At 41.9% G+C, this 26815-nt stretch overlaps 3 protein-coding genes and 1 long non-coding RNA gene across 5 annotated transcripts; all 4 read right to left on the bottom strand.

Moving 5' to 3' along the window:
• Positions 1-296: 296 nt before the first annotated feature.
• On the bottom strand, positions 297-12944 carry LOC112073818 (vesicle transport protein SEC20). 2 transcript variants are annotated; one of them, XM_024141056.2, is made up of 6 exons: positions 12678-12944; positions 12309-12401; positions 6341-6432; positions 6044-6148; positions 5781-5899; positions 297-1703 (listed from the first exon to the last, which is right to left on the bottom strand). In XM_024141056.2, the coding sequence occupies exons 1-6, from the start codon at positions 12756-12758 to the stop codon at positions 1507-1509; spliced, it is 687 nt and encodes a 228-aa protein (XP_023996824.1). In that variant the 5' UTR covers positions 12759-12944; the 3' UTR covers positions 297-1506. The 2 variants fall into 2 exon arrangements, with proteins under 2 accessions (XP_023996824.1, XP_023996825.1); XM_024141057.2 differs by lacking the exon at positions 12309-12401.
• Positions 12945-13607: 663 nt separating this feature from the next.
• Positions 13608-16824, bottom strand: LOC112073819 (V-type proton ATPase subunit e 1). Its single transcript, XM_024141058.2, has 4 exons — positions 16595-16824; positions 16126-16173; positions 14873-15006; positions 13608-13838 (listed from the first exon to the last, which is right to left on the bottom strand). The coding sequence occupies exons 1-3, from the start codon at positions 16741-16743 to the stop codon at positions 14913-14915; spliced, it is 291 nt and encodes a 96-aa protein (XP_023996826.1). The 5' UTR covers positions 16744-16824; the 3' UTR covers positions 13608-13838; positions 14873-14912.
• Positions 16825-18457: 1633 nt separating this feature from the next.
• On the bottom strand, positions 18458-22214 carry LOC112073817 (large ribosomal subunit protein uL24). Its single transcript, XM_024141055.2, has 4 exons — positions 22108-22214; positions 21047-21222; positions 20693-20833; positions 18458-18623 (listed from the first exon to the last, which is right to left on the bottom strand). Exons 2-4 carry the CDS (start codon positions 21212-21214, stop codon positions 18495-18497), a joined length of 438 nt encoding a protein of 145 aa, XP_023996823.1. The 5' UTR covers positions 21215-21222; positions 22108-22214; the 3' UTR covers positions 18458-18494.
• LOC139025217 (uncharacterized) lies at positions 18856-20686 on the bottom strand. The gene is made up of 4 exons (XR_011476689.1): positions 19591-20686; positions 19185-19513; positions 19010-19069; positions 18856-18885 (listed from the first exon to the last, which is right to left on the bottom strand). It is a non-coding gene; the product is annotated as an uncharacterized lncRNA (long non-coding RNA).
• Positions 22215-26815: the final 4601 nt, after the last annotated feature.

Raw genomic sequence — 26815 nt, 5'->3', positions numbered from 1 at the left:
AACGTGTCTTAATGTAAGAACACTAAAAAAGTTGTATTGTCACATATAGGTGAAGTGAAATGTGTTGTTTTACAGGGTCAGCCATAGTAGTACGGTGTCCCTGCAGCAAATTATGGTTAAGTGCCTTGCTCAAGGGCACATCAACAGATTTTTAATCTTGTCAGCCCCGGTATTCAAACCAGCAACTTTTCGGTTACAGGCCCAATCCTCTAACCACTAGGCTACCTGTACCATCTGTGCCCTCTGATTCAGAGCCAGATATGATCCATAACAACACACACAACTGAGACAACTCAGATAGACAAAGTCAGAGGCCTTTATTGGTACACTGAATAGAAACGTCAACATGAAAACAGATTTTTATTTCCCAAATGACATGTGAGACCGTCTTCATGTAGAGGGTAGAGAGGTCATGCAGCTACCAGCCCCCGTCTCCCCACATCCCTTCTCCCCCTCCAAGGTGTTGAAAAGGCAACGTCAGATAACAGGTCCACGCAAATCTTAAAATAACCTCCTCTCATCCTCCACCCCCAGTGGAAAGAAAGGGCGCAGGGACCAGGAGAGTGAAACGGGTCAGAATAATCTGCTTTTCCGGTTCCTATCTGAAGAAAGGCAGAGACGCATGGTTCCTTATCGCTGACAATGTGATTACTGCCACAGCTTTTCAGATTTGTTCTGCCCTGGTGCCTGGGCTGCACAGACTGTACTGTTCCCCCTGCTGCTAGCTTTTCTGCCCTGGTTGGTCAGCACTGTACCCAGTACTGTTCACCCTGCTGCCAGCTACTGGGAGTAGGCCTCACCACTGCTGAGCCAAGTTAGCTAGCTCCATAAGGAAATACTGACAACCAGATGTTAGACCAGAGTCACTGAAACTTGTGTGGGTGATATGTACATCCCACATGTCCACACTGGTGCTTGGGGAAAAATGTTTTTACACAATTTCATAATGTCAACATTTTATTGTGATAATCTCTTCGAAAACTGATTACGTTACAGAGAATGTGTTACACATTGACATGAACCCCTATACTTTAAATAATACTCCGGCGTAAATGGAATCTCTATTAAATAAGGCTACTGGTAATATCCATTTATTTCTCTTTCAGAGCAGGATATAAATAATTGGACAACAGCTTTAACTTCCTGCAATGGAATAATACATTAACATGATAATCATAACAAGTGGTTACATTAACCATCAAACTTCCCTATAAGGATTGCAACAGCTGATGGCAGTCTGATATTTCCTTCCATGACAGACGCATAGTGTTTAAAATAGGCTTATCCCGGAAGCCATTACTACTGTGTGTGCGCACAAGACTTTAAATGTTGATATGGAATTACATGTGTCCACCTGTGGCAGGTAGGAATGATAAATAAGCAGTATATTCATCTGCCATTACTCATGTCACACGACTCACTTGTCGTAAACGAGCTTATATGATCATAGTTACTCTAATCAAAGTTGCTCTAAAAGCTACTTAGTTTAAGTTAGTTGTGTCTGGTCTAGAGGAAGAAGAAGAATCTCTTCTTGAGGATGTAGAAGACCGTGGCGAGGAAGAGTGCGAGAGCGAGGAAGATGAGCAGTTTGTCAGTGAGCTCCCTGCGGTTGTACTTAGTGATGAGCTTCCTCCCCAGCTGGATGGTTCCGGTCATAGCCTTAAACTCATCGTTGGTCTCCAGGACCGCCTGAGACGAGGTTGCTACGGAGGAGAGAGTCCACACTAGGCTTTGGCAAAGACTTTGTGTCTGGACATATCAAATAGCCAACTGTTGAAATGTGTCAGCTGCTTATGTTTGAATTGGAAAAAAGCAACTGAGAAACTGTCCTTGTGTCCTCCAATTTGAGGGCTTTTCAAATCAAAATCAAATCAAATTTTATTGGTCACATACACATGTTCAGCAAATGTTATTGCTGGTGTAATGCTTGTGTTTCTAGCTCCAACAGTGCAGTAATATCTAACAATTCACAACAATACACACAAACTTAAAAGTAAAAGAATGGAATTGAGCAATATATACATTTTAGGACGAGCAATGTCGGCGTGGCATTGACTAGAATACAGTAGAATACAGCATATACATATGAAACTCAACTGTAAAATGGCACCAATTGTGCTATTATGTGTTATTTTTCACGTTATTTGTAACTTATTTTGTACATAATGTTTCTGCAACCATATCTTATCGCAAAAAATAGCTTCTGGATATCAGGACAGCGATCACTCACCTCGGATTAGACAAATATTTTTTCTACAACAAAGACGACGCACARGACATTCTCCAAACACCCCACAGGTCCGACATCCCCGTTATTTGCAAGAGGAAGCGATGCAGGTACAGAGGACAAAGAGCCGGATGCCTGGTCAGGACCCGGAGAAGGCGACTGGGAAAGCTGCCGTTACCGTCAATACTACTCGCCAACGTGCAATCATTGGACAATAAATTAGACGAGGTACGATCACGAATATCCTACCAACAGGACATTAAAAAGTGTAATATCCTATGTTTCACGGAATCGTGTCTGAATGACGACATGGATATTCAGCTAGCGGGATATACCCCTGTCTCTTATACACATCTAGATGTGTATAAGAGACAGCTCTTAAGTAGAGTATATTGGGCTAAATTGCAGGCCACACTACTTGCCTAGAGAGTTTTCAGCTATACTTTCGTGGCTGTTTATTTACCACCACAGACAAATGCTGGCACTAAGACCTGTCTCTTATACACATCTAGATGTGTATAAGAGACAGGCCTGAAGTAGAGTATATTGGGCTAAATTGCAGGCCACACTACTTGCCTAGAGAGTTTTCAGCTATACTTTTCGTGGCTGTTTATTTACCACCACAGACAGATGCTGGCACTAAGACCGCACTCAGTCAGCTGTATAAGGAAATAGGAAACCACTCACCCAAAGGCGGCGCTCCTAGTGGCCGGAGACTTTAATGCAGGGAAACTTAAATCAGTTCTACCAAATTTCTATCGACATGTTAATTGTGCAACCAGAGGGAAAAAAATTCTAGATCACCTGTACTCCACACACAGAGATGCATACAAAGTTCTCCCTCGCCCTTCTTCTGGAAAATCCGACCACAACTCTATCCTCCTGATTCCTGCTTACAAGCAAAAATTAAAGCAGGAAGCACTAGTGACTCAGAATATTAAAAAAGTGGTCAGATGAAGCAGATGCTAAACTACAGGACTGTTTTGCTATCACAGACTGGAACATGTTCTGGGATTCTTCCGATGGCATTGAGGAGTACACCACATCAGACACTGGCTTTATCAATAAGTGCATTGAGGACGTCGTCCCCACAGTGACTGTACGTACATACCCCAACCAGAAGCCATGGATTACAGGCAACATTCGCACTGAGTGAAAGGGTAGAGCTGCCGCTTTCAAGGTGTGGGACTCTAACCTGGAAGCTTACAAGAAATCCTGCTATGCCCTGCGACRRAYCATCAAACAGGCAAAGCGTCAATACAGGGCTAAGATTGAATCATACTACACCGGCTCCGACGCTCATCTTATGTGGCAGGGCTTGCAAACTATTACAGTCTACAAAGGGAAGCACAGCTGCGAGCTGCCCAGTGACAGAAGCCTACCAGACAAGCTAAATCACTTCTACGCTCGCTTCGAGGCAAGCAACACTGAGGCATGCATGAGAGCATCAGCTGTTCCGAACGACTGTGTGATCCCGCTTTCCGTAGCCGACGTGAGTAAGACCTTTAAACAGGTCAACATACACAAGGCTGCGGGGCCAGACGGATTACCAGGACGTTACCATGTGCTGACCAACTGGCAGGTGTCATCACTGACATTTTCAACATGTCCCTGATTGAGTCTGTAATACCAACATGTTTCAAGCAGACCACCATAGTCCCTGTGCCCAAGAACACAAAGGCAACCTGCCTAAATGACTACAGACCCGTAGCACTCACATCCGTAGACAYGAAGTGCTTTGAAAGGTTGGTCATGGCTCACATCAACACCCTTATCTCAGAAACCCTAGACCCACTCCAATTTGCATACCGCCCAAACAGATCCACAGATGACGCAATCTCTATCTCACACTGCCCTTTCCCACCTGGACAAAAGGAACAYTTATGTGAGAATGCTGTTCATTGACTACAGCTCAGCGTTCAACAACATAGTACCCTCAAAGCTCATCACTAAGCTAAGGATCCTGGGACTAAACACCTCCCTCTGCAAATGGATCCTGGACATCTGGATGGGTCGCCCCCAGGTGGTGAGGGTAGGTAGCAACACATCTGCCACGCTGATCCTCAACACTGGAGCTCCACAGGTGTGTGTGCTCAGTCCCCTCCTGTACTCCCTGGTCACCCACGACTGCATGGCCAGGCACGACTCCAACACCATCATTAAGTTTGCAGACGACACAACAGTGGTAGGCCTGATCACCGACAACGACGAGAAAGCCTATAGGGAGGAGGTCAGAGACCTGGCCGTGTGGTGCCAGAATAACAACCTATCCCTCAACGTAACCAAGACTAAGGAGATGATTGTGGACTAGGAAAAGGAAAAGGAGGACCGAGCACACCCCCATTCTCATCGCCGGGGCTGTAGTGGAGCAGGTTGAGAGCTTCAAGTTCCTCGACAACTTCCTCAACAACAAACTAGAATGGTCCAAACACACCAAGACAGTCGTGAAAAGGGCACGACAAAGTCTATTCCCCCTCAGGAAACTAAAAAGATTTGGCATGGGTCCTGAGATCCTCAAAAGGTTCTACAGCTGCAACATCGAGAGCATCCTTACTGGTTGCATCACTGCCTGGTATGGCAACTCCTCGGCCTCCGACCGCAAGGCACTACAGAGGGTAATGCGTATGGCCCAGTACATCACTGGGGCTAAGCTGCCTGCCACCCAGGACCTCTACACCAGACGGTATCAGAGGAAGGCCCTAAAAAATGTCAAAGACCCCAGCCACATCAGTCATAGACTGTTCTCTCTACTACCGCATGGCAAGCGGTACCGGAGTGCCAAGTCTAGGACYAAAAGGCTTCTCAACAGTTTTTGACCCCAAGCCATAAGACTCCTTAACAGGTAATCAAATGGCAACCCGGACTATTTTCATTGGTTGCCCCTGCCCCCCAACCCCTCTTTTTACGCTGCTGCTACTCTCTGTTTATCATATATGCATAGTCACTTTAACCATATCTACATGTACATACTACCTCAATCAGCCCGACTAACCGGTGTCTGTATGTAGCCTCGCTACTTTTATAGCCTCGCTATTGTATATAGCTTGTCTTTTTACTGTTGTTTTATTTCTTTACTTACCTATTGTTCACCTAATACCTTTTTTGCACTATTGGTTAGAGCCTGTAAGTAAGCATTTCACTGTAAGGTCTACTACACCTGTTGTATTCGGCAACATGACAAATAAACTTTGATTTGATTTGAAATGGTGGAACCATCACCATATTGTTCTCACCAGTGGTGCAGTGGAAGGTAAACACATGCATTTACGCACCTTTTTTATGTTGCTCAAACGTTTACCCACCTATTGCAAAAAAGTGCATTGTAAATATAGGGAGCATTACTTTATTCACTGTGAAAGGCGATCAGCGTTTACCCACTTTTTACCACTACATCACTGCTTCTCACTCATCTAGTTCTTCCAGATGTGTAAACACTGAAAGAAAAGGGAGCTAGGGGACGGGGTCAGGGGCCGAAATTATAAACACTACTGTCCTCTCAGAAACACAGACTACGACATGATTTACACTCTGTACTATAGGGGGCGCCACTCACCCAGCGTGGTCATGGTTTCCTCGCTCTGCGTCACCTGCTGTGACATCATCCGGCTGATGCTCATCAGGCTCTCAGTGATGTCACTGGACGACTGGGCCAGCCCCTCTTTGGTCACCTTTCTGATTGGAGGAAAAAATAAAGATATTCTAAATCTTCAGAGTAACAGACAACAATAAGACAGAAAGTATAAACACACAGTGAAATAAGGGAACGACAATGAAACACTACAGAAGAGTATCTAGAAACAGCCAATATCTGTTTACCTATGTCTAAGTTCACTATCTCCTCCATAGAGAAGAGATTCCTTCTCCAGGTTGTCCAGTGACAGTTTACTGGCCAGGTTGGCCTTCCTCCATGCTGTCTGGTTACTGCAGGGATAGGAAACATACCGTTTCATTAGGATGCTTGCTTATAGTTTATGCACTAGCACTATATGTAAAAGGTCTATGGAAAACACCAGGAAACCATTCTAATGGAGACATGCATCCCACTAACTACTACAGATTGGATCCAGTACTGAAGAAACAGCAGTAATCCACACTCCTACCATGCTCTCTTACCTGACCATCTGCTTGCGGTGTCTGTCCACCTCACTGAGTAGCGCCAACTTGTCTGACTCCTTGTCCTGCTCCCTCCCCATCTGATCTAGGTCCTGTCAAACAGTGATAATTTCGTCAACAATAACTATGACGAAAAATACTCGTCAAGTACCTATTTTCCCTGACTAAAACTATGACGATTACGAGACGCCCTGGGGRAAAAAACATAACTATTACAAATTACTTTTCATTTTAGTCGACGAAAATGTGACGGGACGAGAATTCCATGTGAGATTAATCAACATTTAATTTAACATGAAGCTCATTTTCATCCATTTTGTCCAATCCTACACATGCATGCAGAATATTTCATGCAATCCTCTCATTGGCAGAATTGACATCTTTCAGTGCAGCCTGGATTGAGCGGAGTTGATCTGCTCTCTCACACAGTTCCCAGGCGGGCTCCTCAGTCACTCCTCAATCTTCTGAATGGATGTGAAGCCAGGACAATGGACTTGTAACTAACCTCAACTATAAAAATGTTTTACTCTCGCACTCTTACTTTCAAGGCTATTTTTGCTTTGATCACATCAGAMGCTCTATTTTMTCRTGTGCGCTGTTACTCATTAATCTGTGTTGCCGCTCTCGCGCCGCAGACCGTAAACGCGACTCGCTGTTGCTTTTTTCCTACACGAAAAACTAATGCTATTTGTTGAATATTAGAAGTACATTAATACTTCTGGCATTTTTGTAAAGCTCATATCCCATTTTCAATGAAACCACTTACAGTTGGAGTCGGACGTTTACATACACCTTAGCCAAATACATTTAACAATTCCTGACATTTAATCCTAGCAAAAATTCCCTGTTTTAGGTCAGTTAGGATCACCACTTTATTTTAAGAATGTGAAATGTCAGAATAATAGTAGAGAGAATGATTTATTTAAGCTTTTATTTCTTTCATCACACTCCCAGTGGGTCAGAAGTTTACATACACTCAATTAGTATTTGGTAGCATTGCTTTTAAATTGTTTAACTTGGGTCAAACGTTTAATGTAGCCTTCCACAAGCTTCCCACAATACGTTGGGTGAATTCTGGCCCATTCCTGACAGAGCTGGTGTAACTGAGTCAGGTTGGTAGACCTGCCTACATACTTGCCTACATGCTTTTTCAGTTCTGTCCACAACATTTCTATAGGATTGAGGTCAGGGCTTTGTGATGGCCACTCCAATACATTGACTTTGTTGTCCTTAAGCCATTTTGCCACAACTTTGGAAGTATGCTTGGGGTCATTGTCCATTTGGAAGACCCATTTGCGACCAAGCTTTAACTTCCTGACTGATGTCTTGAGATGTTGCTTCAATATATCCACATAATTTTCCTTCCTCATGATGCCATTGATTTTGTGAAGTGCACCAGTCCCTCCTGCAGCAAAGCACCCCCACAACATGATCCTGCCATCCACGTGCTTCACGGTTGGGATGGTGTTCTTCGGCTTGCAAGCCTCCCCCTTTTCCTCCAAATATAACAATGGTCATTATGGCCAAACAGTTCTATTTTTGTTTCATCAGACCAGAGGACATTTCTACAAAAAGTATGATCTTTGTCCCCATTGGCGGGTGCAAACCATAGTCTGGCTTTTTTATGACGATTTTGGAGCAGTRGCTTCTTCCTTGCTGAGCGGCCTTTCAGGTTATGTCGATATAGGACTCGTTTTACTGTGGATATAGATACTTTTGTACCCGTTTCCTCCAGCATCTTCACAAGGTCCTTTGCTGTTGTTCTGTGATTGATTCGCACTTTTCGCAGCAAAGTATGTTCATCTCTAGGAGACAGAATGCGTATCCCTCCTGAGCGGTGTGAAGGCTGCGTGGTCCCATGGTGTTTATACTTGCGTACTATTGTTTGTACAGATGAACGTGGTACCTTCWGGTGTTTGGAAATTGCTCCCAAGGATGAATAAGATTAGTGGAGGTCTACAATTTGTTTTCTGAGGTCTTGGCTGATTTCTTTTCATTTTCCCATGATGTCAAGCAAAGAGGCCTTGAAATACATCCACAGATACACCTCAAATTGACTCAAATTATGTCAATTAGCCTATCAGAAGCTTCTAAAGCCATGACATAATTTTCTGGAATTTTCCAAGCTGTTTAAAGGCACAGTCAACTTAGTGTATGTAAACTTCTGACCCACTGGAATTGTGATACAGTGAATTATAAAAGTTAAATAATCTGTAAACAATTGTTGGAAAATTGTTGGGAAAATTACTTGTGTCATGCACAAAGTAGATGTCCTAACCGACTTGCCAAAACTATAGTTTGTTAACAGACATTTGTGAAGTGGTTGAAAAACGAGTTTTAATGACTCCAACCTAAGTGTATGTATTTGGGTTAATTGGTCAGCACTAATATTTTGCTTTGCCTTTTAGGTTATTATCCTGCTGATTGGTGGATTTGTCTACCAGTGTCTGTTGAAAAGCAGACTGAACCAGGTTTTCCTCTAGGACCTTATTTGCCTGTGCTTAGCTCTACCCTTTATTTTTCTACAAAAAAAACTCGCTTGTCCTTGCTAGTGCTGTTGGGGTGACAATATTACCGCCACACCGGAAGTCATGACTGCAGTAAAATGCCACATGACAGTCGAATCACGGTGATCTCCTTTTATGCACTCTGGACATGCTTTGGTAGTACCGAACATGCTAACTACCATCCGATCACTAACGACCTGGTAGTCAGGGCTCTATTGTCCCGCTAACTCCTCTGACAATGAAAATATAATCGAAAATCACATCAATCACTTGTCATCAAATCAGTAGACTTATTATACTTTCAAAACGAACGTCACTGTGATGATCAATTTGAAGAAAGCTGTTCCACAGCAGGTTGAAACAGTGTACAACGTGGATGTTGTTTAACCACTGTTTGATCTCATTGCGCGAAAGGTGATATTCCGCCCAAACGCTGTATGCCATCGACACTCCAACCTTGTTCCTGTAGCTAACCAGTGCTTAATTTTGGAAACCAAGTTTGTTTGGGAACATCGATGGTAACATGTTTTCGCAACGAAACATATTTCACTAAACTGTTGACAGCCTGTCTACGAAACCTAGAAAGGAATAAAGGAGAGAGAGGAGGAAACGCATGGTGGTGAGATATTCTGTATAGCTAAATGTAATGTGTCACTCAATTAATTATGAAAATATAAAACATTCCCTATTCCTAGGCTATTCAAAATCAAATACAAATTCGCTAATTGTAAGCTAAGTGTMAGCAGCCCTGCACAATCAATGAACCAACAGCATCGCCTAGGGCTCTATGTTCTCTCCCAGACTCATGGATATACATGTTGGAGAGTAGAATAAGGTAACCAGTCCATCCAGTATGCATAATAATACAGCCCACACTCAAAGACGGTTACTCTAATTTGTTTAATTTTGGAGAACAGGCTAGACCAATTATGTACCAAAGATCTTTAATCAGTTTTGTTTGATGTTTTTCTGCCATGAGTAATATGCAGTAGGCTATGTATTGTATAAGGGCACAATCATAGTGTTAATTCCGTTTTTTGGGCTCATAAGCCTATGCATAAACTCTAATATGCGTCTGGGTGTTTTGAATGAATCATCACCTTAGAAAGCGCTGTCCGTTTCGTTCTGTTAGGCTTTAAACAACATCCACAACAAAGCGCTGTCCGTTTCGTTCTGTTAGGCTTTAATGCGTGGAGTGAAATAAGTCTTCTTATATTTATTTCTCAACTGCTCATATTAATAAGCACGTGCTCTGCTATAAAACCCAAGCAGACTACAAAACAGACCGGCGGGAAAGCGCTTGGCCTCCATTCGCTATTCCGAGTGAATACAGATGACATGTATTTTTTCCCCTGCTCATTTTATAATGAATGGTGCATTCTAAATCGAAACTAATTGTACCTACTGTATTTGTAAAGACAAGATTATATAGAGAATTGTCTGATGTGAAAATATGATCACTTGATGAGAGAACATCTATGCARCCTGAGGCAAGGAACCCGAGCGCAAGCTTTTTTTTGCTATTTTCTCAAATCATCACAAGCCTATAGTCGCACCATGCAGCCCACATATGTTTTGATTTCTAAGACATTCTAATGTTTGTATCATTCACAACACAAGTTGCCAATTAACTCTAAATCTAGCATATAGGACCTGTTCCYAATGATCATTTTTACGCTCAACATAGCCACTTCATACGCGCACTTGCTCTGGAATGGGAAGAATATAATTTATATTTTATTAATCGAAGCTCAATTATATTATTTTTACTATAAAATCATATACAATAATTTTACGGGACTTATAAGCATATCTTGTCAGCTAAATGAACAAGCCTACAGCCTATGGCATGGAGTTTATAGCCAGATAACATAGGCCTACAGTAGACCAACTCATATTCTGTTCTTCTGAAATACTTTTTCKTCATATCATGTTTCTTTAGACTTGACAAAATTTAATAGTGTATTTATTGTGATGATGTATATTACATTTATTCGATTTTTTGAAATGTAGATGTTCCAAAGGCTTGCATCAGTGGTATGAGTGGTGTCCTGGAGATGCTAAACGTGTTGATGTTAATTAAACGCTGCAACTGTTTTAAAGTCGCCATTAGCCTCATGGTGAAATCACTGAGTGGTTTCCTTCCTCTCCGTCAACTGAGTTTGGAAGGACGCCCGTATCTTTGTAGTGACAGGGTGGTTGATACACCATCCAAAATGTAATGAACTTCACCATGCTTAAATGGCGATTCAATGCCCACTTTTTCCCCCCTTCAATTTTACACTCAACCAACCTTACAGATAGATAATTGTATATGTGTGGGGTACAGAGATGGGTTAGTTGTTCAAAAATCATGTTAAACGCCATTATTGCACACAGCGTGAGTACATGCAACTTATCACTTAAGCAAATTTTTATTCCTGAAATGATTTGGGCTTGCCATAACAAAGGGGTTGAACACTTATTGACCCARGACAKTTCAGCATTTAGTTTTTTTATTACCGTGTAAACATTTCTAAAAACATGATTCCACTTTGACATTATGGTGTAGATCAGTGACACATCTACATTTAATGAATGTTAAATTCAGGTTGTAAAACAAGGAAATATTTCCTGAAGGCACTGTATCTAGCAGTGGCCATCTGGCTAGTATCAAAAAGGGCTTTCTACAAAATAGCAACATCAGCGCCAAAGATTTGTATTGTTACATCTGTGTCAGCAGAGATAGTTTGGAATCTAGACCATAAGCAATATGCACAGATATGCATTTCCAAACAACGCTACTGCCACCTTCTGGTTTGGAGTATTATAACAAGGCTGAGTAGATGACGTCTTCCAAGGTCTTTGCTGTGTGAACCTTTAGATAATATTGACCGTTGACACTGTTCAGAGGTGCTATGTACTGTCGGCAGGCAAACGTTTGACAATCCTACCGGTGTGTCTGAGCTTTTAAAGTTGGATTTATTTGGATAGTCCATCTGTAGATGCTCTACAGACTATATAATAACCCTAAACATAAATCTTAACCTTATTCTAAACCTAAGCAAGCAGTTGCTTATCAACCTATAGTTTGTTGATAGTATGACCACCTGTAGAGCAAATCCAGACAATCCAAATAAACTGACCGAAATTACTAAAATCTTATTACGACTAAAATGTATTTTAAAGACAAACTAAGACTAAAACTAAAATTGCTGCCAATATTAACACCACTGTCAAACACTCAGTTATGCGTCCTACAACTAACATTGATGGATACAGCTCAATATGAACTGATGTATCCAAGGTTTGAATCTCAATAGTCTTAAGAGGCTTCCTCAGTCTCCCCTCAACATTTCTGATAGATCTGGACAGGTGAAATCTCCACCAGGCAGTTGAAGGACAGGAAATGAGGAATGAAGGCTATTTGTTTTTTAGAACATTGAAATGTATTTGAGACAGGAGGATTAACTGTCTCTTACCTGAATCCGTAGCCTAAGGTTGTTGAATTTTGCTTTCACTTTGGCATTCAACTCTGTCAGCTTGACGTGTGGTCCTATACACTCATTGACATCCTAATGTCAATGAGTAAATGAGAGATATAGATAAAATCAGACAAATGGCTTTTGTCATATATCCAAAGGTTCAAAAAGATGATCAGTCCAAATCTATTCAGACTCCCGGCCATTGTACCAAAATGGGTCAGTGGCAAACTCAACAAAAAAAAGATCAAATAGCCCAACCAGCTGCGACAGAAAATAAGGTTATTCTCCACAATGAGTACATGACAACATACAATATCGTTACATTATATGGTATAGAACAATAACCTACTGAATCAATATTCATACCTGCACGAGGGCTTTTATTTCCAAGTCATATTTGATGATTTCTTGCTCGCATATTCGGACGTGGACATCCGAGGACGCCATGTTTGACAACAAACTCGTCTACGGCAAATCGCGAGGAGTAACTGAATTGACTTTCCCATAGTTCGTAAAAGTGGCGCGTCTCTTTACTTGCACAGCAAAGAGGGCATTTCGGTCGTGAGCAACAACAACCGGTTTAACAAAGCAAAAACATGTAAATCAATACGTGGATTGATTGATGGCGTTTAATATCTAACATTTCTAAGGACAATAAAGAACACATGGAATAAAAAAAAAAGAGGCTGCATTACATGCAACATACATATTAATTTATGGGGTACGTAGAGTCCAATAATGGACTAAAGGAGCCTAATGTTACTGTTTAGAGGGGAATTAGCTCTGGCAGCCAAAACAGCCAAATACTCCATCTAAACATGAATCGATTCTCCATTGTGGTACGGTTCTAGAAAAGCCCTCTACTTTCAAACCACATCAAAATAATTTCAAAAATGCAAAACATATACTTACTGCACTGATTTAACACAGTTGCATCTGACAGTATTTTTCAGTGACACATTTGTGGCGTCTTTCTTCCGTTTACACACAGGTGTTTGGAGACACAATCACAGGTAGCTAATTTAGCATGTAGTCTCTTCTCTCTTCCTGTCTTTTTTCCCATAAACAAAACGCTGTAACATGGAAATATGGCAGTGTGGGAACCCTAACCTATAAAAGTGATGCGTGTTAACGTTTAGAGCAACAAAACTCCCATGGCCAGAAGATACTATCGTCAATAAGCGCGAAAGGTAGTTAGCATCTATAAATGGACTAGGCTACCTAGCAACATGCCTTGACAAGATCATATATCAATGTTAGAGAATCAACATGTCATACAGCACATCACACAGAACATACAAATCAAAGGCTGATACTTTATTCTTAAAGCACTAAAGAGGATTTCTCTAGAAAAGTCCTTTTGGGGATCCGTTTGTACAAATCATCTTTGCAGGCATCTCTCCACTCTCACTAAGGTCAGGTGTCAAATGCTGGGTTAAGGCTTAAGCTGTACAAGAATAGTTCCCTTTGTGAGGAGGTGATCGAGTGAGGGCGTCATTGGTGTACAGCAGTGAGTCAGGTCCTCCCCTGCAGAGAACAAACAGAGAAAATTGTTCACGTGAAAGTTAATTCTTTCTTGCTTTTTCATGTCGGCCGTTACTTTCAGATCAGTGCAGATGAAGGAAAGGAGACAAGGAGACGTTTTCATAATAAGTAAAGTTTAAAATAGATAAAGAGGAAGCCACGACTACAGGCTATTGACAGAACGGTTTATTTCTTCATTTATTGATTTAATCGAGTGGCCTACACATTTGCAGCTAAAAGGCTGAATCGCAGTATAGACTTAAAATAATTTATTTTATGAGTGATGATATGGACCTCAGGTGTATCTGACTGGGTTTACCTGTAGTCGGAGGGGCCGAGGGCTGGTAGACTCAGACTAGGGCCAGTGGGTTTACGTGTAGTAGGAGAGGGGCCGAGCTCTGGTAGACTAGGGCCAGTGGGTTTACCTGTAGTAGGAGAGGGGTTGAGGACTGGTAGACTAGGGCCAGTGGGTTACCTGTAGTAGGAGAGGGGTTGAGGACTGGTAGACTAGGGCCAGTGGGTTACCTTGTAGTAGGAGGGGTAGGACTGGTAGACTAGGGCCAGTGGGTTACCTGTAGTAGGAGAGGGGTTGAGGACTGGTAGACTAGGGCCAGTGGGTTACCTGTAGTAAGAGAGGAGTTGAGGACTGGTAGACTAGGGCCAGTGGGTTACCTGTAGTAGGAGAGGGGTTGAGGACTGGTAGACTAGGGCCAGTGGGTTATCTGTAGTAGGAGAGGGTTGAGGACTGGTAGACTAGGGCCAGTGGTTTACCTGTAGTAGGAGGGGGTTGAGGACTGGTAGACTAGGGCCAGTGGGTTTACCTGTAGTAGGAGAGGGGTTGAGGACTGGTAGACTTAGGGCCAGTGGGTTACCTGTAGTAGGAGAGGGTTGAGGACTGGTAGACTGGTTGACTAGGCCCTAAGTGGGTTTACCTGTAAGTAGGAGAGGGGTTGGAGGACTGGTAGATTAGGGCCAGTGGGTTTACCTGTAGTAGGAGAGGGGTTGGAGGACTGGTAGATTAGGGCCAGTGGGTTTACCTGTAGTAGGAGAGGGGTTGAGGACTGGTAGACTGGTTGACTAGGGCCAGTGGTAGTACATGTACCAGATGGTATCGTTCTTTAGAGTTGGTCCAAACAGAGGGTTGAGCTGGGCCAGGATCGCTATCAGCCAGCTGAAAACATACAACACATACTAATGATTACACAACTACACATCTCTGTCATGGCTTCTGTTATGTGTAATGGCTTTGTTTGTGCTCCCCAGGAAGAATAACAGCATCTAAGGCTAAGAATCTAAGAATAAAGATACTTGTGCATGTCTTTCACTTTTAGACATTCCTGTTCTACCCTATAGTAATGGACGAACATGACAGCAGGGTCAGCTATAATAGAGGAAACATAGCACACTAGTTTCTTCCCTCAGCTGCTGTGGAGACTATCCCCATCACATGGCCTGCACTGGCCCCTGGTGGAGATATGGCAAAGTAACACGACATGGTTATCCGCTCGCCTGACAACTTTGAAAGCTAAATAAATAACTATGAAATTAAATGGCATCTCAGGACTAACAGGTTATATTGAATGGGATCATTACCTACCGTACAAGCAACAGGTGTACTCTGGGGGTCATTAACTACAATACTCTGGGGGTCATTAACTACAATACTCTGGGGGTCATTAACTACAATACTCTGGGGGTCATTAACTACAATACTCTAGGGTCATTAACTACAATACAAGCAACAGGTGTACTCTAGGCCTAGACTTATTTTCTCTATCGGCAAAACCGACCATGATGAACTTTGAGCGTGTCTACATCTGTGACAGACTGGTAAGCACTATGTATTGACGTTGGGACATTGAAATCGAGCTGCAGTTGGCCCAATCAATGAGTATGGAGAATAACCTACGGGTAAAGTGGTCTCTCTCTGTGTCTATGTGGGACATATGCATAGCACATAACTATCTCCAAATATAAACTAATAGTCCTGTTTCACACTTTCACGGAAAGCAACTTAGCTAGGCCTAACATTATGCATGATGCCAGACTCAAACACACAACACTGGGGTGTAATCATTACCAGTTTCTAGTCAACAAATTCAGGTAGGTCCCACACAGTTTTGTTCCGTTTGCTCTGTTAGATTCATAAACGGTAAACGGTTTCCGTAATGAATACACCCCTGATGTTGCCCGCCTGCAACTTGTTCCAACCAACTGAGCCAAATTAATATAAGAGCCCTCAGTGATACTGTGAAATATTCTGCTACATTCCTGTGAGGACTATACTTACAACAGGTAGCAGCAGACAGCAGTTAGCACCAACATGGTAACTATCACTCTGTGGAGGGGGGAAAGAGGCATTATTCCACTGGGCCAAAACATTACTACAAAGCAGTAACAAGACATTAGGCTATACATTTGTACCCCTACAAAAAACATTACTCATACCTATGGTTTATTATGACAAGTGCTCATTTCTCAGATGTACTACTAGACCTAGTTCATGCAGATAGGGCTTCATCATGCCAACTTGAGTCACCTGACATGGACTGGAGAAGTTCCAAAATGACATCTTGATTTGTCTGTATTCCATTACATTTTTATCCAACAAGGACAAAGAAGTTTCGAAACATTGTCAAATGTTAAAGTTTATTCTAGTTAAAACTAGAGTTTACTACTAACTTTTCTAGTTAGCAACATGTAAGTTAGCTAGATAACGTTAGTGTTTTTCTATCATGTTAGCTAGCTAATTTACTTACCCTCTGTTCGGTCCTTTGGGGATAAACCACGGCACAACTCCACCAATAATCCCCCAAAACAGAGTCATTACCGACATGGGAATTACAAAACTAAGCGCCGCCATGTCTGGCTTTGGAAATAGTTTTAAAAGTAGAAAAAGTAAACGCATACACTTKGCAACGCTACTCAACGCCGAAATAGCGAACTGTTGCCAGACCCCCGGACTAGGAAGTATGGATCACATGATGTCGCCACAGTAAACTGGGCGTGTAGCGGTACCAAAAGTGTTTCATAAACTGATCCTAGACCAGTGTTTTATACAGGAAACTTGATCCTATGGGAACATTTTGTTTTTGTAGGGTTTTTGGATAAACGCCGAAAATAAGGTCTGTGGTAACACAGGTTTAGGAGATCTTATACATTTTGTTCTATGAGATTGGCGTCATCACCTAACGTTACTTTTTGTGCATTTTGAAGCATTTACGTAATAAAAAAAACACAAAGAACATAAAATGCTTAATAATTCATTAAAAAGTAATGTTAACTGGCTGATATTACCTCATAGAAACWAAAAGTATAAGATCTCCTAAGCCTGATCTTTTAAAATCTCCTAAACCTCAAAACTSTATTCTTTCCACATAGGAATGGCKGAACGAACCAGAGGTATATTTTCAGGTTTTTAGGACTACAAGCTGACGAGCTCTATTCTCCCTTCGTTATTACATGAAGACTAAAGCCATCCAACTATTTCATTCGTGCAAACCTTTACATTTTCCTTGGCTTAAGCTTGGATTTGTATTGGCAAAAAAACTGCCATTTAGTGCTAAATTAACAGTCTAGTGCTAAATTGATACGGTTTGACATTTAGATTAGATCATGATATCAGGGGATACTTGATGATCCTAAAATCAGCACTCATACAGTAACCACGTTTCCATCCACACTTTTTATGCGAATAAAGTAAAAACTTATTAAAACCAGGAAGTGTTGGTACAATCTTATAAATGCCGACAGATCATTTGTTCGTCAGACTTGGAGGGGTCTTTTCTTGTCGGTAAAATTTGTTATGCGACAAATTGCGGTGGAAACCTTTTCATGCGCAAATATTGATATACCATCATATCGAACTAAACTTGTCAAGCGATGGCATGTTGTACGGTCCTCCCACTACAACTCGGGAAAGCATGCTCCCGAGTGTCACAGCGGTAAAACATTGCATCTCAGTGCTAGAGGCGTCACTAGACACTGGTCCGATTCCAGGCTGTATCACAACCAGCCGTGATTGGGAGTCCCATAGGGCGKCGCACAATTGGCCCAGCGTCATCCGGGTTAGGCCGCCAATGTAAATATTTTTTAACTGGCTTGCCTAGTTAAATAAAATTGGTCTAGATTAAATACATTATGAACTTCACAGGGTGAAAGTGCACGGTGATATTGATGCTCCTATTCAATAAATATCGATGGTCTTAATCTAGTGACATGATCGATGCTTGACCGTTTGAAAAAACAGTCTTGCTCTTATCCATAATAATCTCATTATGTAGACTAGACTACCCAYACCGTATCTGCGAGCTGTTGGCTAGAGCGCAGGTGCCAAGACCAGAGTAGGTACATKTACTACYTAACGCAAGTTTGACAAAACTAACCGTAGAGTTCAAAATGCGAAGGAAACACATTGAACTTTTGATTTTTATTCGGTACATGAAAACGTAATGGGAAAAGAAAATTGTGTGGACAAAGAATGTGAACCATCATGCAATCAGGCTGGTTCCACCATGCTAAACCAGAGTATAACTATGCACAACAAGAACATCCCCATACGTGTGGCTTGTCCACTGTGCAGTACTTTACTGTAATACTTCCATTTACGACAGACAATGAAATTGATTTGTACAGCAGTTTATTGTAAGCAATAGATTTTCACTCTGCCATCTTCTCAATGGTTTCCTCCTTGTATTTGCCCTTCTCCTTTCCGTCAGCGCGGGACTTAGCCTTACGCTCCAGGATCTTCTTGCGATCCTTGTCCAGCTTTAGCCTGGTGATCACAACCTGGGAGGGAAGAGGGAAAAGAGAGATGTGAGGAATGATTCTAGGTCGATTTCGATAAAAACAGTGGTGAAAAAAACTGATTGTGAAATCTAAAATGAATTCCTCTTCACGAAGAAACATCTCAGGCCCAATACTAGTCAAACTATCACATGAAAGAAACATCTCAGGCCCAATACTAGTCAAACTATACCATGAAGAAACATCTCACCCAAACTAGTCAAACTATACCATGAGAAACATCTCAGGCCCAATACTAGTCAAACTATACCACGAAGAAACATCTCAGGCCAATACTAGTCAAATACTAAACCATGAAGAACATCTCAGCCCCAATACTAGTCAAACTATACCATGAAGAAACATCTCAGCCCCAATACTAGTCAAACTAATACCATGAAGAAACATCTCAGCCCCAATACTAGTCAACCTATACCATGAAGAAACATCTCAGGCCCAATCTAGTCAAACTATCCATGAAGAAACATACGGCCAATACTAGTCAAACTATACCATGAAGAAACATCAGGCCCAATACTAGTCAAACTAAACCATGAAAGAAACATCAGGCCCAATACTAGTCAAACTATACCATGAAGAAACATCAGGCCCAATACTAGTCAAACTATACCATGAAGAAACATCAGCCCAATACAGTCAAACTATACCATGAAGAAACATCAGGCCCAATACTGTCAAACTATACCATGAAGAAACATCTCAGGCAATACTAGTCAAACTATACATGAAGAAAATCTCAGGCCCAATACTAGTCAAAACTATACCATGAAGAAACATCTCAGGCCCAATACTAGTCAAACTATACCATGAAGGAAACATCTCAGGCCCAATACTAGTCAAACTATACCACGAAGAAACATCTCAACCCAATACTAGTCAAACTAACATGAAGAAACATCTCAGGCCAATACTAGTCAAACTATACCACGAAGAAACATCTCAACCCAACACTAGTCAAACTATACCATGAAGAAACATCTCAGGCCAATACTAGTCAAACTATACCACGAAGAAACATCTCAGCCACAATACTAGTCTAGCTACATCAGAAGCCAGCCAGGCTTCGGAAGATAAATTGTGAGTTTCTGTAAGACAGTGGACTTTATCTGCAACTCAGCATGCAATCCCAATCAGAAATGACAAATACATGTCCAGACATAACATGGAGAGCCATTCTATTAGACAAACGAGAAGAGCCCTCTAATTCTACACAAGACCCGGGGAATCATATCAAATGTATAACTACTAATATCACTGATGTCCAAGACTGGCTGGAGCCTAGGCTAAAACCTTATCTTCAGTTTCACAATCTAACATTGAGCATAGACAATGTCCTACATGTCAGGTAAATGCAGTAAGTGGARCATTAGCATGTAGTCTACGTTTCCTCCCCAGTTCAGCATATATTGGGTGCCTGTCTTACTACATGTTGTTCAAACCAGTCAAGACATTCAGTGACTTAGTCAGACTAGTTGAATGTAGTCAATCTTCCTTCGTAACAGAAAAACACCCGTTGCCATGACATCCGAAGGCTGAAACCAGTGGTGATTGGCAAATATCTACATTCGCTCAATTTACCCTCACCAGGCACCCTACCGAAACATTTGAACCCTTTCTCAATTAATTGTTCCTTGATTTCGCTCCTCCTTCTCAAAGTACATTGGAGAATGTCAGACGGTGGGAGAAAACATCTTGAAACTGAGGTGTCACCCAGACTTGTCCAACAAAAACATGCAACTTTGTTCATTTTTTAATCTCCCAATTGCGCCAACTGAACACGACACAAGTGTGGTGACCACTGAGCTTGGACACTGAAAAAGCTGCATGTATTAAAACAATCCAACAGGTAGCTGCTGAGAAGGGTAGTTATTTAGATGTGGGGTTTTTTACACTCCACAATGATACAATACAAAATAACGATTTGTTAAATTGTGAACCACTCAAATTGAGTTGAGATACTAAAACAATGATTATCCAACATGGTAGAGGTCATATATAATACATCTATACACAAACAAAGTACATGCGTGTGACTACAGGTAGACGYTCACCTTGCTGGGGTGGATGCCGACGTGCACCGTGGTTCCGTTGGCCTTCTCTCTCTGCACGCGCTCAATGTAGATGACGTACTTCTTCCTGTAGACCTGCACYACCTTGCCAATCTGCTGGCCTTTGTAGTGTCCACGGACAACCTGCACAGCACACACATGGAAAACGACATCACCCACGTGAACAAAATCCTAACGCTAATTTGAATTGGTCTGAAATCAGGTGTTAGTTTCGGGTCTGGCCTGTATTACAGGGCTGGAATTTTATGTAGTTCCTCATGCATGTTAGTAGCAGCTAGTAAGGCAATCTCAGAATTCGTATAGTCTGTTGAAACGCGTGGTTCTGGGGGTAGTTACCTGGACTTCGTCGTCCTTGCGGATGGGCATGGACCTCGCATTGTACTTCTGACGGAGCTCCTTGGAGAGGGGGGAGGACATGATCTTCCTCCGGATGTGTGAGGGGGCATTGAAGTGCCTCTTGCGGTTCTTACGCCGCGAGGATGTCACAAATGGATTCAGCTTCATGTTGATGGCTGCAGGGCAAACAATTGCCAACAATCAGATTAGAGGGTTAGCATTGACTGACAACTTGATACATGYCAATCATTTGTCGTTTAGGCTATGTGTTTGTTACAAGTAACAAACTAACACCACAGCATAGTTTATGTACAACACAAAGTGACAGAGCCAAGAGATTTCCCACCTAAAAGGTAACGTTTGTTTGCTAGCCTTATAAGCGAGCACCTCAAGCTGCAAAATGTTAGTAAGGTGAAGCTAGTTAACTACATAGATGGGTAACGCTAGCTAGACAGTCATTTTCTGGATCTCATGTCAATACCTAGCTACAACAGCTAACGTTAGTTAGACTTCAGGGTGTCCGCCCAACAAACAGCAGAACTAAGATTGAACAATCCATGAATAATCCAGGGACAATCACCGAGACCACTAACTAGAAGTTTACACACAGATCTATGATCTGCTACGCACGCGTCATCTCCATGCATTCAACATGACATGGGTACACACAGCTAGCATTAGCAACCTAGCTAGGTAGCCATGTTAGATGATTGTCGAGCGCAGTTGACTTCAGTGTTAGCGAAAGACAAAATACACATCAATACTAGGGTTTTCTCTGAACGAAACACTATGCGAACATGTGTAATTAACGTTCGTGCTCAGTTGAATTCCCAGCCTGTCTGCCATTTTCTAGAGTTGGTAGCTTGCCCTCACAGGTTGAGGTATGCAGATTACGGGACGTTTGATATAGCTATTAATATACAATTTGTCTCCAATACTGACCACTATAGAGTAATAACAGGGGTACCTGACTTCACATGTACTTTCGGGGATGTACAAAAGTGTATAACATAGGATGGATGTCGATTACGTTGGTGAAACTGTCAACCAGGAATTCTTACCCTGCCGATAACTCCTCTGTGGCCGGCGGAAAAGAGACCTTCATTGTACTTCCGCTCCGATTAGTTCACACACGAATCCCGCGAGAAGTACTCTCACAGTTAGCAGGACAGGAAAATAGTCAAATTCACGCACTTATCAAGAGAACATCCCTGGTCATCCCTACTCCCTCTGATCTGGCAGACTCACTAAACACACATGCTTCATTTGTAAATTATGTCTGATTGTTGGAGTGTGCACCTGGCTCTCCGTAAATAAATAAAAAAACAAGAAAACGGTGCCGTCTGGTTTGCTTAATATAAGACATTTGAAATGATTTATACTTGTATTTTTGATACTTAAGTATATTTTAGCAATTACATTTTCTTTTGATTCTTAAGTATATTTAAAACCAAGTACTTTTAGACTTTTACTCAAGTACTATTTTACTGAGTGGCTTTCACTTTTACTTGAGTCATTTTCTATTATGGTATCTTTACTTTTAAAGAGAATTGCATGAGAAGTATGAAAATTGGATACTTTTTCCACCACTGAACCTATGCATCAAACTGTATGTGTAGACGGCTTGACAGAAATGGTAGCAGAAGGGGAATGTTGAACTTTTGTTGCACACATATCCAGATGATACTGCGTTCTCATAGGCTTACAATTATGTTTTGATTATATCTTGAACAGTAGCTAAGATTATATTTGGTTGTGATCTTTGCAAAATAACTATTTTGGATGCAGCAGTTGTTAGCTAGAATGCTAACACTCATTGATTTAGGCTGTAGCAAAAGCTAGCCAAAGAGGCATTTTACTGGTTGAAGTTGAAGTTTTTTTAAAAGTATAATGCAGTTGATTTGTGATGATGACACACACATTATATCTAATCTAAAAGTAGTCTGAAATGCATTCATAAGCAACATGTAAATATAGTTTTTTTTTGCTGGTGTTCTATAAGAACTACCYCTTGTTCTGCCATCAATTTGCGCGCATCGCCCTCGTCCGTGAATTTTTGTAAACACAGAAAGTGTTCTATGGAAGTATGCTATTGTAGAATATTAGCAATATGGATGTTGACCAAGAGATGTCGCCATAAACCATGATGTAATTCCCTCGGACCTCGTGGACCTGTCAGGAGTTTCCATCTTCACTGGCTCACCCTGATCATCAATTAGTCGGCTAAACATCCAGAGACCTAATACAAACTACTTTGTAGCCTGTTTATTGAGGCTTGCTTGGCAAGGATTTATCACCATCATCATCTAGGCTATTTGTCAGTTTATTGAAAACATGATTCATATATTTTCTTCTGTAGCCTAGCCTAAAACTCATTAAGGCCAAGAGCTGAAACACGGTGGCTTTACTTTTAACTATATATGTTAGGCTATTTTGATCAACCTCTGTCCTCAAAGAGGTGCGGAATTTCCCCTTCACTTCGCTCTCTAAATTATGAAATGATCTAGGCTACTTCGCTTTACTTTGCTCTCTAAAGTATCTAATTATCTAGGTTATTTAAGAATAGGGGGGGTAAAGGTTCATTTTGAATCACRCCAAGACAAGGCAATTTCCAACTCCGCCACACACTACCCCGTACCCCTCCAGCCCCTCCCTACCCACTCCTGTCAGATATCCGGGAAAAGAGGCGCACAACCTCCTGTACTGGCCTGCCAGCGAGAATCGGGATGAAATTACACCATGCAGATGAAAATGTCTAAACGCGGAAGCAAAAGGCGCGTTGTCATGGACACCACACTTCTCCGCCGCGCGCTGTTATAACCGGTTAACGGACCATGCTCGGATCTTGCTGTCTGTCTGGGTGAAAGTGATGCGGTCATAGAACGAGCAGTTCCAGCTCGTTTCCTCCCTCTCCGATCTCTGGTCTCTCTCGCGGCAGTGCGGATGTGGAGTGAACACTGGAGCACTGCCTTCTGCTAAACGGAGAAGAAGATGAAATGTTTTTCACGTTATCTACCGTACCTCTTCCGCCCTCCCACCACCATCCTGTCTTCCACATGCCACACCGAAGGTAGGTAGAGACTCACCGGGGCTCTCAGGAGCAGTGTGTGTATTGTGGTTGATAGTAGAGGGGAGTTTAGATGTCTAATATAGATATCGTTATATGTTGACCATTTGGTGAACTACACTGCATGGAGGCCTGTATGCTTTATCTGTTCTCCTGAACTGAACTGTGTGAGCTGTCAATGTGAGCTGTCATATAGGGTCTGTGTCCTGTCTGTAGTTTTATCCTGTAGCATGACATAGCCTAGTAAAAGTAGGACAACTGACAACACTTATGAATACAAAAGTTTGGCTATTCTAATGTCAAACTAAAATCAAAGCTGAAGTATGGGAAAGTAATTGACATGTGATTTCACTCTGGTTGTGCTGATAAGTGGATAAAAGTTTAGAACTGATCTGCACAACTGTGACACCAATCCATTCTGAGAAGACTGATCATTCTGAGAAGCCTGATCATTCTGAGAAGCCTGATCATTCTGAGAAGCCTGATCATTGTGAGAAGACTGATCATTCTGAGATCTTCTTGGTAAACAGCACTACTACACCTAAAAGGCCTCCATTTCATTAGAACAGTGTGACGTCTCTGTTTCAATGTTCTCTTGTCAATTTGTCTGGTATTATACAGGGGTATGCCACATTCCATGTGCTTCCTAAGGCAGAGCAGAGGGTCTGTTCTGTGACCAGGGCAGATAGGGAGAGCAGACAGAGCACTGAAGCAGTTGATTGTTACAGAGGGCATGTGGCCGTGTGTGTGTTTGTGTGTACGTGTGTGTTGGAGTACTTCAGGGCACTACAAAGCAAAGTGAGCAAAATTACTGACTTAATACTCACTGACTTGATTTCCTTGTTTGTGGTAATATGTAGCCTACACATTATTCCCACTCTAGTGCTCATTAGACCTGGTCACTATGTGTACTTCCCCCTCCTCTCTCTCTGTCTCTCCCCCCTCCTCTCATCTCTCTCTTCTCTTCCTCTCTCTCTCTCTCTCACTCTCTCTCTCTCTCTCTCTCTCTCTCTCTCTCTCTCTCTTCTCTTTCTCTCTCTCCTCTCTCTCACTCTCTCTCAATTCAGTCTTCAAGGCTTTATTGCATGGGAAACATATGTTTACATTGCCAAAGCAAGTGAATAAATAAAAACAAAAGTGAAATAAACCAATAAAAATATGAACAGTTTAAACATTACACTCAGAAAAGTTCCAAAAGAATAAAGACATTACAAATGTCGTATTAGTGTATATATACAGTGGTTTACGATGAGCAGAAAGTAAAGTTACAAAAAGGGAAATAAATAAACATAATATGGGGCTGTAATTTACACATGGATGTTGTTCTTTCACAGGTTGCCCTTTTCTTACTTGTGCCAGGTCACAATCGTGCTTGCTTGATGGCAACTGGGTATTTCACCCATAGATATGGGAGTTTATAAAAAAATGATTTGTTTGTGTTGTGGTCTGTGTAATCTGAGGGAAATATGTGTCTCTAATATGGTCATACCATTTGGGGCAGGAGGTTAGAATGCAGCTCAGTTTCCACCTCATTTGTGGCAGTGTGCACAGTAGCTGTTCTCTGAGAGCCCCAGGTCTGCCTATGCGCGCTTTCTCAGTAGCAAGGCTATGCTCACTGGTCTGCTACTAAGTCAAAACTTTCCTTAATCTGGTCATCACAGCGGTCATGTACTTTCTTCTCTCTTCTTCTCTCTCTCTCTCTCTCTCTCGTCTCTCTTTCTTTTTTTCCTCTTTCTCTCTCTTCCTCTCTCTCTCTCTCTCTCTTCTCTCTCTCTCTCTCTCTCTCTCTCTCTTCTCTCTCTCTCTCTCTCTCTCTCTCTCTCTCTCTCTCTCTCTCTATCCTAGACACAGTGGTATGGAGCTCGGGTGAGAGAAATGTAGAAGAAGAAGAGACAGAAGAGAGCGAAAGAATTGAGAGAGGGAGTGTGAGAGAGAGATAGAGAGAGACAGTCTGCCACCGTTGCCCTAGAGCACACAAAAAACGATACATACCTCGGCCTATCAGCGCTACAGGTAACTTCCACAAAGCTGTGAACGATCTGAGAGGCCTTCTATCCCATCAAAAGGAACATAAAATTCAACATACCAATTAGGATCTGGCTAAAAATGATTGAATCAGTTATAGAACCCATTGTCCTTTATGGTTATGAGGTCTGGGGTCCGCTCACCAACTAAGAATTCACAAAATGGGACAAAATGRGACAAACAGAATTCTGCAAAAATATCCTCAGTGTACAACGTAAAACACCAAATAATGCATGCAGAGCAGAATTAGACCGATACCCGCTAATGATTAAAATCCATAAAAGAGCTGTTAAATTCTACAACCACCTAAAAGGATGCGATTCCCAAACCTTCCAAAACAATGCCATCACCTACAGAGAAATAAACCTGGAGAAGAGTCCCCTAAGCAAGCTGGTCCTGGGGCTCTGTTCACAAACACAAACAGACCCCACAGAGCCCCAGGACAGCAACACAATTAGACCCAACCAAATCATGAGAAAACAAAAAGATAATTATTTGACACATTGGAAAGAGTTAACATAATAACAGAGCAAACAAGAATGGTATTTGGTCCTAAACAGAGAGTACACAGTGGCAGAATACCTGACCACTGTGACTGACCCAAACTTAAGGAAAGCTTTGACTATGTACAGACTCAGTGAGCATAGCCTTGCTATTTAGAAAGGCCCCAGTAGGCA

The sequence above is a fragment of the Salvelinus sp. IW2-2015 genome, unplaced genomic scaffold (genome assembly GCF_002910315.2).
Source record: "Salvelinus sp. IW2-2015 unplaced genomic scaffold, ASM291031v2 Un_scaffold2381, whole genome shotgun sequence".
NCBI lineage: Eukaryota > Metazoa > Chordata > Actinopteri > Salmoniformes > Salmonidae > Salvelinus > Salvelinus sp. IW2-2015.
Note: the sequence above shows the minus strand (reverse complement) of the source record. Positions and strands in the feature narration are given on the sequence as shown.

Excerpts from the sequence above, each read along its gene's own strand:
- LOC112073818 (XM_024141056.2), bottom strand. The coding sequence starts at position 12,758 with ATGGCGTCCTCGGATGTCCACGTCCGAATATGCGAGCAAGAAATCATC. Across the intron at positions 6,433-12,308 it reads ACCTTAGGCTACGGATTCAG|GACCTAGATCAGATGGGGAG; the intron begins GTAAGAGACAGT and ends ACTGTTTGACAG. Across the intron at positions 5,900-6,043 it reads GATAGTGAACTTAGACATAG|AAAGGTGACCAAAGAGGGGC; the intron begins GTAAACAGATAT and ends TCCTCCAATCAG.
- LOC112073819 (XM_024141058.2), bottom strand. The coding sequence starts at position 16,743 with ATGCGTTTACTTTTTCTACTTTTAAAACTATTTCCAAAGCCAGACATG. Across the intron at positions 16,174-16,594 it reads CCCAAAGGACCGAACAGAGG|AGTGATAGTTACCATGTTGG; the intron begins GTAAGTAAATTA and ends CCCCCTCCACAG. Across the intron at positions 15,007-16,125 it reads GCTGTCTGCTGCTACCTGTT|CTGGCTGATAGCGATCCTGG; the intron begins GTAAGTATAGTC and ends GTATGTTTTCAG.